Here is a 13044-nt window from a genome sequence, read left to right as displayed (position 1 = left end):
TTTGTTTAATGGTCGGTTGGCTGAACACCAACCTACAGATCAATCACATGCTGGTCATGGAGTGGCTTTTTGGGAGCATTAGATCTTTACTGTGCATCCATCAGCTTTGGTGGTTACAGAATTCTGTACCCTTCATCTTTGATATTTGTTTTACCAAAGTTATGCTGAGTGAGGGGGGCACGGTGGCTTAGTGGTTAGCACGTTCGCCTCACACCTCCAGGGTTGGGGGTTCGATTCCCGCCTCCGCCTTGTGTGTGTGGAGTTTGCATGTTCTCCCCGTGCCTCGGGGGTTTCCTCCGGGTACTCCGGTTTCCTCCCCCGGTCCAAAGACATGCATGTAGGTTGATTGGCATCTCTGGAAAATTGTCCGTAGTGTGTGAGTGTGTGAGTGAATGAGAGTGTGTGTGTGTGCCCTGTGATGGGTTGGCACTCCATCCAGGGTGTATCCTGCCTCGATGATGCCTGAGATAGACACAGGCTCCCCGTGACCCGAGAAGTTCGGATAAGCGGTAGAAAATGAATGAATGAATGAATGCTGAGGGACTCCAAACGGGTAAGAAACTAGGAGGTGCATTTTGATTGTAATTTTTGTCATAGAGGATTTACCCGTTGCTTTTAGCTCTGGAAAGTGGGCAAATAAAGATAGCCTACTGTTTATGATGCTGAACACTGGTCTGAAACAAATACCTGCTGTCTGGGGCATTTTAATATCACTAGATACTAGATCAGACTTCCTGTACCTGGTTTGGATGTGTTTGTTGGCTGCGTCTAATCACGTACTTTCTGTTTTATGGGTTAAACTTTGCTTGTTGATAATTTCCTTGTTGCTAGGGTGTTGCCCTTCAGAGTACACCTTTAGTGTCTTTAGAATGTAGATTTCACCAGAAATATGAACAGGGCTCTCGAGTTTTGAAGACAGGCAAGCGTGAGAGAGAGAGAAAAAGAGAGAGAGAGAAAGAGAGAGAGTGAGAGAGAGAGAGATTATGACTGGTGATGTTTATTGTGTTTGTCGCCTTTTTGGACCCCTTTATCATGTGTAATGTTGCTCCCATATAAAACAGTTCAGCTCAAGCCCAGACATTTTTAGGGACATGATTGAGGACAATGTCCCGTCCAGAGACAAGCTGTTTCCTGTTGAGGTTTTGTTCAACCCGGCCATCGAAAATACCCTCTCTAATGAATATGTTTTTTTTTTTTCATTGTTTGTTGCGTTAAATCTTACGCATATACAATAGTGCTACTTTCTGATTGGCTATTGTGTAGTCTCTTTTTTTGATTGGCTGATAAGTGTCAGGCTCGACTAAGAACTCCAGGCATATTAAATATATGATAAATAGTCAAAAAAAAATTTGACGGGAGAGTGTGACAAAAGACCGACATGCGTGACTGTCACTCTGAATGCGTGACACGTGACAGGAGTGTAATGGATTTTTCAATATTCTGTTTATTAACTTACTTCCTATCCAGTATGTTAAGAATTACAGGAATAACATGCTTTTACAAGCTGAATTTGTTTACTCAGACTGTTTTAACTCCATTTACTCCGTATCTCCGCTAAACAACCTCCCTTTTGGATATCCCACCTTCCTGTATGTTTATTTTTCGTATATAAAACCAGACCTAGCTCCTGTGTGAATCTAGTGGTGCTGCGGGTTTGCATCGATGACTCGGAGTGTGAATTTCATCGAGGGAATCTTATGGGACATGGAGAGAAAAGGCAATTACTGCACTGTTGCATGCAAACACAGATTCTCTAGCGTTTTCTTTCTTCTCTCTTCTGGCGAGCAGCTCCTTTATTCTTCCTCTAACGAGCGGCTGGCTGAGATTGATTGCGGCGCTCATTACCCTCCAGCCACAGGCACTTGGTCCTGGCTCCGCCCCCAGGCCACATGTATTTGCTTGGGTTTTGATCGCCTCTTTATGTGGTCTATATCTCGCTGTTCCTTTTTGTTGGCATTACAGCTCTAGGATACAGTTAGTAGATGATTAAGTGCTAATAATAAATGGCATGGTTATTTATCACCGAGTAATTTTTTTGATGGTTATTTAACCATTGTGGGAGTCACCAGGGTCAGCAACTTTGGTTTTTCCAGCAGAGGAAAGTTGTCAGGACGATGCCAAAGATATTAAAAACTAAAAATTTCTTTTTTTTTCTTCTTTCTTTTCTTTTTTTTTTGCTATCTACCCACTAGCTAAGCTGAGGGAGGCATGTTTTGACCCAGGCACTGTGATGAACGGGACTCGACTGGGCAGTGACTATAAACTGGGCTCCAGTTTGACCTTCCACTGTGAGCCAGGTTACCAACTACAAGGCTACTCCACTCTCACCTGCGTGATGGGCAACACCAACCGACCAGAGTGGAACAGAGCCCTGCCCAGCTGTCAAGGTAATGATGAAGTTTCCCCTCAAACATCCACCTACACTTCATTGCAAAATTAATTTAGCGCTTTTCTAAAAATATGAACTAAAATCAATCTGCCTTCAATTTGCTTTATACTTTTGGCATGATTAACAGAATAGAAAAATACCATTCTTTGTTAATGACTCTCAATGCACATAAAGTTATACCATCACATACACAAATTAGTACTCTAGTTTTTTGGTTTCTTTTTTATGGCTTATTTATGCCTCTAACACTCGTTGAGTTGTTCATCCGTTCATCCCGTTGTGGAAGTTCCGAGGTTAGAGAGATTTAAAGAATAAAGTATAACACCGGTAGGCACGGGAGCAAAACATCATCGATCATTGGCTCAAAATTACCGCTTCTAGAGGACTTATAGGACATTGTTTATGGACAACTCGTCCCCAGTCCCTACTGCCCTTGTAATAATCTTAACAAAACCTACTGATGACGATGTCAGTCTCTGGTCATGATGCACACAGGGTGCAAGCATAGAAGGACAAAGCCTTATGATCTTTAAATTAGAAATATCCACCACAATCCATCCATCCATCCCTCCATCCATCTATCTATCCATCAATCCATCCTTCCACACATTCATTCATTCATTCATTCACCCGTTCATCCATTCAAGACTCTCACTGATGCAGTATCTCAAGACCGAGCATTTGGTTGAAAAATCCAAACAGGCTTAACATAAAAAACTAATATGTTTATCACCGTGCAGTATTTTTTAGCATATCTAGTTTTCTAAACTTAGCATGTATCTAAGTCAATAAAATTTGACCGTTTCTAGGTACCATATGTTCCAGGATTTCCCGCAGGGTCGACTAATTTTCACAGAGGTCTTTTTTCAAGAGGTTAAATGCTAGTACCAAATTCCCATCAGAAGGCAAGCGGAATTCTAAGTCCTGCTGCTTTTAAAATCTTTAAAAATCTCAGTGTGTTATTGATGAAATTATGTATACAGTGAAATTTGTCATAGCAAATCATAACGACTTACAATTCCAACACTGCAGACCCCCCACCTCGTGCCCATTAGTATTTTCCCTGCTCCAACACACCTGATTCAACTCGCCAGCTCACTAACAAGCCCATCAGGGCTTTAAATGGGTTTTTTAGAGGGAGGAAAAAATATGAAACTCGGCATGGCACCAGCGCATCTCCACCACTCACTATTTTCATCAGTCTCTGAAGGAATACTCGGATTCATTCCTGAACACACCGGTTTAATACAAAGAGGCTCTGCAGCGGTGTATTGTGGGTATCGACCTTTCTGACCCAGACAAATTATGAATCCACAAAATCTAAAGCATACATGGATGATGGCACACGACCGAGTCGGAGTTCTTTTAATATTCCTTCACGAATCAACAGCTACTGTAATAAACATCAGTTATTGCATGTTTTCTACAAGACACCCATCCAGCTGAACTAATCCTTATGTTCATTGGGTTTAAATAATCAGCTTTATTAATGGTGCTTGCAAAGCAACATTCTTGTTATCTTGCATACTGAGATATTCTTCTTCCGGACAAAAAATCGGCACGTAACTTGTCCCGCAGTTTTTGTCCTAGACCCATGAATGAGGTGTCAAATCGACCGGCTCATTGAGGAGAGGTGTGCTATGACTTTTATAAGTGATTCAACCAACGATGTTCGCACAGCGGACGAAAAAGGGGCCAAAAAAGTAGACTTGAATTCCTAAAATTTCACCCTAGCAACCGAGTGCGAGATTGTGCCACATTCTAGTTAGTACTAATATTTTTTGACTTGTCATCCAGGTATGAGACAAACTCAAATTAAATGAGAGAGATAGAATAATGGCTAAAATTAATTTTAGCTTTATTTTAGAAGTGACGGTGCTTCAGAAAAGCTAGAAAAAAGATAAAATACTCTTAAAATCTGTTAAACCTTCCACCAACGCTTACTGATTCCACTCAAGTCATGATTTTCCTGAAGGCCAAAGCCGGAAAAACGCCCGAAAGCATCCGTACACGTGTATCCTTCCCTGTGTATCGCTGTATCTTTTGATCTTACAGTAAGTCTGTATTTTTGTGTACATCCATAACCCCAATCTGTTCTATGTTACGTTCCTGTGTGTATCTCGATATTTACATTGCAGTCATTCACCTCACACCGTTTATTATTATTCGAACGTCATTTTTTAAAAAAAAGAACATACCCCCTTGCAGTCACTGCACATATTTCATTACAGAATCCAATCCTCTCAACACTAGAGGCCTGATTAATAATGAATGTAGTCGTGTGTATGTGCCGGTCCCAGGTGAGAGCCTGTAACATCTGCGCAGTGTTCTGTATAACCACGAAGGACAAACACGCTCTGTTTACATTCTCCCACCTCTTGTTGAACGAACCCAGTGGGTGTGAAGTGCCTCCAGATTCGGCTCTTCGTCTTATTACTCATACAGCTGTTTTTTTTTGTTTGTTTGTTTTTGTTTTTTTTGTATTTTACTTACTGGCCTGAAGCACTGCAGTACGGGGAAGGGACGATATACAAGCGTAAAAAGCAACATCCATCCTTACGTCTGGGTTTCTGCTTGTTTTAAAGGAAAAATGTAAGAAATAATTAAATAAAGTGTTTACTCATGGCGGGGACGGTGAGGTTGGTTTGGAGGATGTTATAAATCATAGCAATCAAACATAGCAATGAGCATGCGTGTACATCTCTATGGAGAGATCTCAATTTGTTTGATAAAGGAGTTATTTTTGCGAATGGGCAGCGGTTGTTGTCTTTTATTAGAAAGAACCCGAAGTCGTTTATCTGGTTGCTTAATTATTAACTAACCTGGTCCTGATATCTGAATCTTTTCTTTGAAAAGAAATCCAGGACATCATAGCTACTTCTCACTGTTAAAAACTGTCAATGATTTCAGTTGTAGTAGTTAGCAGTTAGCTCAAGTGACTAAGACTCTGGGGTGTGGATCGGTGGATCGGTGGCACTGTCAAGCTGCCCCGGTCGGGCTCTTGAGCAAAGCCCTCACTCGCTCTGACCCCAACCTCCAAATTTGGGATATGTAAAAAATTTCACTGTGGAGTAACTAAACATGTGACAAAAATTAAGGCTTCTATTCTGTTCGATATTCTAGTTCATTCATCTTCTACCGCTTATCCGAACTTCTCAGGTCACAGGGAGCCTGTGCCTATCTCAGGCGTCATCAGGCATCGAGGCAGGATACACCCTGGACGGAGTGCCAACCCATCACAGGGCACACACACTCTCATTCACTCACATACTCACACACTACGGACAATTTTCCAGAGATGCCAATCAACCTACCATGCATGTCTTTGGACCGGGGGAGGAAACCGTAGTACCAGGAGGAAACCGCCGAGGCATGGGGAGAACATGCAAACTCCACACACTCAAGGCGGAGGCGGGAATCGAATCCCCAACCCTGGAGGTGTGAGGCAAACATGCTAACCACTAAGCCACCGTGCCCCCCCCCCCCCCCCCCATATTCTAATTCCTCATGGAAAAGTAATAGTCAATATGTTCTTTGTCTCCATCCTGATAAGAGCGTAAGAAGATTGTAAAAGAGCAAACATGCCAGAGAAATGTCCATGGATTTTGTAAATGTCTCCATAGACAGACAGACAGACAGACAGACAGACAGACAGAAAGACAGACAGACAGACAGACAGACAGACAGATAGATAGATAGATAGATAGATAGATAGATAGATAGATAGATAGATAGATAGATAGATAGATAGATAGATAGATAGATTTACGTCATTAAATGAAAGCATTTACTCAACCTATTATAATATCCACCTTAATGTATTTTTCCCTCCTGCAATGTTACAGTAATGTTCAGTCCTGCGGCTCACTTTATATTGTTTTAATAGATCCTACAGATCTTACTAAATATGTAATATCTGGTTATCGTATTAGTCGCATTTAACAAAACCGCATATTGGTCGTATTGGTTTTCTCACGATCTCTTAAGCCGGATTTCTTGCTCTTCGTCGAACAGCCAGTGATGGATATTTCACAACAACCTGCTGGATTATATACACAGCAGAATCCTCACAAACACTTTGACACAACAGGTTCGGTTTACATCATGACACAATCCCGTGTTAATTAGGACGACGTCGGCATAATGTCCTTTTTGCAATCAGGCTTCTTCCAGCCTTCCTTGAATATGATAGAACCTCATCAGGGTTTTGGAGAGCACCATATATTAGTGATGATTTATTAAATTCTCACACTCCTACCCGGTGATAAACAGCTTCAGCTTCAACTCCCTTCACTTGGCTTTGCTCATGTGATTAACTGAAACAACCATCCATTTAGACCAGCGGTCCCCAACCTTTTTTTCGCCGTGGACCGGTCACTGTTTGATCATTTTACCGTGGCCTGTTGTTGGGTGGCGGCTATACAATTAAATGAAAATTAAAAATTTTAATTTAATTGTATTTAAACTTGCCTTTTTAACTCACTACAACGCTAAATCAATGAGAACCCTGAGCTTGTTTCTTTGCAATGAGACGGTTCCATCTGGGGTAATAGGAGACGATGACACCCGAAGTGTGTCGCTTATGTCCAGTTTATTCCGTTGTAGTGTTTCGGGTGCCATCACTGCAGAAAACCCCTCTTCACACAGATAGCATGTCGGAAATGGCGATAGGGATTTAAGTGCTGTGGTGAGAATCTCAGGGTATTCCGCCATGACTTTAATCCAGAAGACCGGAAGAGTTTCTAACTTTCTAACGACGTCTGTTTCGTGCTCATTTTTGCTAATTTGTGGGTTAAATTTGAGCAAACACAATATACACGTACACCAAGCACTGTTAAACATGACAAAGTGCCGGTGAACAGAGAGAAGAGCGATACACACCTTCTCTCTCCACCAAAGCTACAACACCACTGCCGCTTGCAGCCGCTCAGCTCCAGACGTCACCTAAACCCGGCCCGATATCATGATATTTTGCGCATGCGCGGTATTGGTGCGGCTTTAGGTAACGTCTCTCAGCTCTCAACATGTCTACAGCTAGAGGAAAATGTGGAGTAGTAAGGTTTCGTTAAAGTCTTCCAAATTACGCAATGAGCGAATTCAAGGTCACGTCATCATAAATTCCCCCATGTGCATTTATAAGGAACTGTGGAGAGCCAATCAGGTTTCAGCCTTAAACCCGAAGTGATCGATGAAGTGCACAGAGCAATAGAGTGGAATCTTGTGGAATTTCTACTGTTACTTTCTCTTATGGGCCGATTTAAAAAAAAAAAAAAGTTAATGACGAAGAATTGAAGCATGTCGATGCACTATGAAGAGATCCATTGTGGCTTATTCACCTCACACATCCTGGGTTGGGGGTTTGATTACTGTGTGTGTGTGTGTAGTTTGTGTGTGTGTGGTGGTTTCCTCTAGGTTCTCCAGGTGCGCTGTGGGCTGATTGGCATCTCTTAAATGTCTTTAGTGTACAATGTGTGTGTGTGTGTGTGTGTGTGTGTGTGTGTGTGTGTGTGTGTGTGTGTGTGTGTGTATATGTGTGTGCGCTGTGACATGTGTCAGGCTTTATGTGGAGTCCCCAAACTTGTTCCCATATATTCGATGGGATAGATTTCAGGCTTTACAAGACCATGTGTAGCATAAAAGGTACAGAAGCTGGATGGATGGATGGATGGATGGATGGATGGATGGATGGATGGATGGATGGATGGATGGATGGATGGATTTCCACCATAAACGTTCAAACAAACCATAAACTCCTTACCTAACGATGGGAATAAGTGTACTCGTTAACTATTAGTGTTAATAATCTGACACTGGGGAGTCTTTCCATGAATGTTCAGTAAACACCATCATTAATTGTCATCATTAATAACTGTCTTATTAAATCTTGCTCTAAATACTCTGGGATTTAATTTCTGAAGTCGTTCAGTGAAATTAGCAATCTGAAACTCAAATACTGTGTTCTTGCTAAAACCGGGTTTGTCCTTTTGTTAGTCGACTTCTGGAAAGATTTTCAGTTCCTTTTCTGTTACAGCATCCGGTCCTGATCCTCCGTTTGCTAATCGACCGCAGCAGATATGTAACGTCTGCAGTATTAATGTTGTTTTAGCGGTTATCTTCGAGCCGTCGGTCTGATATGATCACGACGACGTGTCTGTAGTCGGCGGTTGCAGATAGACAGCTGATGTACGACTGTACGCTGTTAACAAGGCCTGCCATAATTCAGTTCCTCTCACAAACAAGTCGAGCTGGACCGTGTGGCCTCCAGTGATTAATGACCACGCTGGCTTTTAGGAGCTGTCACAGAGCTGTGTCTCATTTATTTATGCCTCGTGTAAAACATAGCTGAAGTTTGAACTTCCGCTAGACATCTGTCACTGAGTAACACTTTATACTATCCTCTGTGTCATATAGCGTGTTTCTCTATCGGTGTTTACTTTGGCTTTTTATATATTTTACTCAAATGAAAATAGAGTGTAATAACCATATGTCATTTGGTTATATTTACTATAAATATTAAAATTTTATACCTACTAAATTCTTAAATCTGATTGGGCAAATTTCTGTGGTATAAGAAGAAGAAAAACACAACAAAATGTTCTGTAAGAGGAAATGAAGCGACTTGGGGAAGTCGTGGCCTAATGGTTAGAGAGTTTGACTCCTAACCTTAAGGTTGCGGGTTCGAGTCTCGGACGGGCAATTCCACGACTGAGGTGTCCTTGAGCAAGGCACCGAACGCCCCCAACTGCTCCCCGGGCACCGCAGCATAAATGGCTGCCCACTGCTCCGGGTGTGTGTTCATGGTGTGTGTGTATTTGAGTTCACTGCTGTGTGTGTGTGTGCACTTTGGATGGGTTAAATGCAGAGAACAAATTCTGAGTATGGGTCACCGTACTTAGCCGTATATCACGTCACGTCACATCACGTCATGTCACAACTTCCCATTGGTTTCCAATTTGGTGGTTTCCATTTCCTAGATATGTTAATTATTACTTGTTTTACAGGATATCAAGTAATCAGTGATATAAAATGACTTAATATATACATTAATTTTGATATATTAATGTACATATATATATATATATATATATATATATATATATATATATATATATATATATATATATATATATATATACGCTTGTGATCATACTACATGTTAAGATTCGATTATAAAATATTGTTTTATAAAATTTCTCCTTTCACAGCTCCCTGTGGGAGCAGGTCAACGGGGTCAGAGGGCACCGTGCTGTCACCCAACTACCCTCGGAACTACACCAAGGGCCAGACATGCCTCTACGAGATCTCTGTGCCAGGCGAGTTCGGTAAGAGTCTTTGCTGTGTTATTGTTTCATCGCCGTGTAATAAGCGAATAAGCAAAAAACGTAGCAGACGCTCAAACCTCCATCACTCCAGCGAGCAGACACCATAATACTCTTTTTATTTCACACTCTAAGGACTCACATTTACAGGGACCGAGTCAAGCGTCTTTGTGAAGTTCAATAAAAAAAGACAAAGAGCAAACACATAATTGAAAATCTTCGGCAGCCGTTTGTTTGCTTTTTTGTTCGTTTGATGATGCCAAAGTAAAAAAAAAAAAAAAAAGGAGGCAAAAGGAGGCAGCGAGTCAGAACCAGTGGGTTCTTCAGATCAGGAATCGTGTAATGGATCGATCCTTAAATGTAATGTTCTTTTCATGTGGCTTCTCTGCTGCTTCTTGAGTTTAGGTTCATGCTAAAAAAAGAATACAAAAGCTAAAACAAATAGAAAAGCTTTTAGACTGCTACAAATTTGATAGGAAATTGTTACAGCTTATTACAGAAGCCCTGAAATGCAAGTTGTGGAAGAAAACGTTGAGGATCATGGCTTGGGAAATGGCATGTGAGACGGGTCAAAGGTTAAAGGGTAAGCCGAAATGACAAGATAAGTTATTATGTTGAAATCGAGATGAAATTTCAAATGAAGAAATTATTAAGATGAATTACGAGATAGTATCTCAGATAAAGGAGCTTGAGTTCAAATTACAGTAATCATTTAAATTTGAATTAAATAAATATTCTATGTTACGTTAAAAGAGTAAATAAAAGCTATCGAGTAAAAATAAAGACGAGTTTGTCAAAATAATACATTATTAGGATTGTTATTGGTTACACGGTTATACAAACTGTAAAGTCCGAAATATGAGATAACACTTCAAGTTCTTATGTCGAATTAGTGAGTTCTAAGTTGAGTTTTTTTAGTAGACAAAATAAGGAGTTACTAAGATATAAGATGTAAAATGTAGTTATATTTAATATGTAAAGTAATAAAAAAAACAATATGATGTATGTTTTCACTATCAAAATATGAGATAAATGACCAAAATGACACGTGTTCAAAATGTAGTTAGTAAGCTGAGATGATGGGTTGTTATTACTCTATATTACAGTTTATACTTGCATTTATTCGACAAAATATAGAACATGAAAAAATGACATAAGAGAAAATATGAGAAAAAATGACCAAAATAACTATTATTATTATTATTAGTAGTAGTAGTAGTTAATTAGTATTTTATTATTTTTTAAAAAATAGTTATTTTTTATGTTAATAAAAATAATAATTTTTAAAATTATAATAATTTTAAAAATTATTATATTTATTTTTTTTTTTAAGAAAATAAAAAATTAAAATAATAAATACACAAAATTATGGTCAAAGTTAAAATAAAATATAGTCCATCAAAATATTTCTTCATTTGTTCACAAAATACAGAAAAATCTACCTGTTATAAAACTGAAATAAAGAAATCGAACATGAAAATATATGAGATAATAATGAGATGACCAAAAAAATTGTAAATGAAAGGTGAAATAATTGCTGATGCTTTTATTTATTTATTTGTTTGTTTATTATTATTATTATTATGATTATTATTATGATTATTATTATTATTATTATTATTATTATTATTATTATTATTATTATTATTATTATTATTATTTTGACTAATATTACATAGCAAGTATTTTATTATTTTTTTTAATTTGATAACAAAAAATGATGATCAAAGTTAATAAAATAGTATCTTAAATAATGAGATAGTAAGACAGAATATGTCTAAAATTACAAGCGTAAAACCTTAATGTGCTCAACGTCACTGTAGTGAACAGAATATAGGCAAAACAGCACATCTGGGTGTTTAGCGGGTCGGGGTAACTATCTGCCAATCACAGGAAAGAGCATGACTGACATCTCAAACTTAAACAGAACAGTAAACACTGTAAGTGATATAAAGTTCAGTTTAATCACCGATCAGGCTAACTTTCTTCTTCAGCTAGCAACTTAGCTGCAGTTTAAGGAAAGGTGACCGGTTTTAGAAAAGTCTCTAGTTATAAATCGAGACCGGAAAGTAAACAGAAGAGCAGATCAACACCGGTGTCCTTTTAGGTCTTGACAGTAAAATCGATCTCTGTGTGTTTATTGAAATCTTTATACGATATATGATCCGTCTCAGACGGTTGTGATATTTAAAAGGGAAACAAAACCATCCCAAGAAAAATTAAAATCAATCAACCTCCTAAACTCTTATTGGTAAAGCGGGTGTGTTTATTTCCGATGTCAACTCGACAATTGGAATAGAAAACAAAACAAAATGCACAGTGTAGAAGAAGCATTCAGGAAACATAGAACTAGAAAGAGTGAAAGTACAAGAGTTCACGCAGAAGGTCACGTTATTATTGCACATCGATGGGCTTCAAATGTGGAGCAGCTTTTAAACAGAGGAAAAGATACGCGTTGTGAAGAGATCTTTAGATTTTTCTTCTCAAAGCTTTGTCGAGTTCTCATATATTATACATGTATATACAGTAGTGTAGGTGTGGAAGCTGCTTTAATCCATCCCACACTCTATATCTCAGGATCGTACTGTTCAGCCTCGCGAGCGGTTCCTAAAGCTCACGTCAACCCCGGTTATAATCACACTCTCTGGTGTTTATAATCATTTATAATCACACTCACTGGTGTTTATAATCATTTATAATCACACTCTCTGGTGTTTATAATCATTTATAATTACACACTCTGGTGTTTATAATCATTTATAATTACACACTCTGGGGTTTATAATCACACTCTCTGGTGTTTATAATCATTTATAATCACACTCACTGGTGTTTATAATCATTTATAATCACACTCTCTGGTGTTTATAATCATTTATAATCACACTCACTGGTGATTAGAATCATTTATAATCACACTCTGGTGTTTATAATCATTTATAATCACACTCTAATGTTTATAATCATTTATAATCACACTCTCTGGTGTTTGTAATGGACTAGCATGATAGGGTTGTGGTCAGGTTGTTTATTAGATCCACGTGACTAGCATGACGTGACTAACATGTTAAGGTTGTTTATTAGATCCACCTAACTAACGTGTTCAGGTTGTTTATTAGATCCACGTGACTAGCGTGTTCAGGTTGTTTATTAGATCCACGTGACTAGCGTGTTCAGGTTGTTTATTAGATCCACGTGACTAACGTGTTCAGGTTGTTTATTAGATCCACCTGACTAACATGTTAAGGTTGTTTATTAGATCCACCTAACTAACGTGTTCAGGTTGTTTATTAGATCCACGTGACTAACGTGTTCAGGTTGTTTATTAAATCCACG

General features: G+C 38.9%; 1 protein-coding gene across 1 annotated transcript in view; it reads left to right on the top strand.

The window, feature by feature from the left end:
* The window catches only part of csmd3a (CUB and Sushi multiple domains 3a), a 252962-nt gene that overhangs the window by 127107 nt on the left and 112811 nt on the right, over positions 1-13044 (top strand). The window contains exons 29-30 of the mRNA XM_047808368.1: positions 2193-2387; positions 9595-9711. Coding sequence (XP_047664324.1) covers positions 2193-2387; positions 9595-9711 — 312 coding nt within the window. The remainder of the gene's footprint in view (positions 1-2192; positions 2388-9594; positions 9712-13044) is intronic.

The sequence above is a fragment of the Tachysurus fulvidraco genome, chromosome 25, assembly GCF_022655615.1.
Source record: "Tachysurus fulvidraco isolate hzauxx_2018 chromosome 25, HZAU_PFXX_2.0, whole genome shotgun sequence".
NCBI lineage: Eukaryota > Metazoa > Chordata > Actinopteri > Siluriformes > Bagridae > Tachysurus > Tachysurus fulvidraco.
Note: the sequence above shows the minus strand (reverse complement) of the source record. Positions and strands in the feature narration are given on the sequence as shown.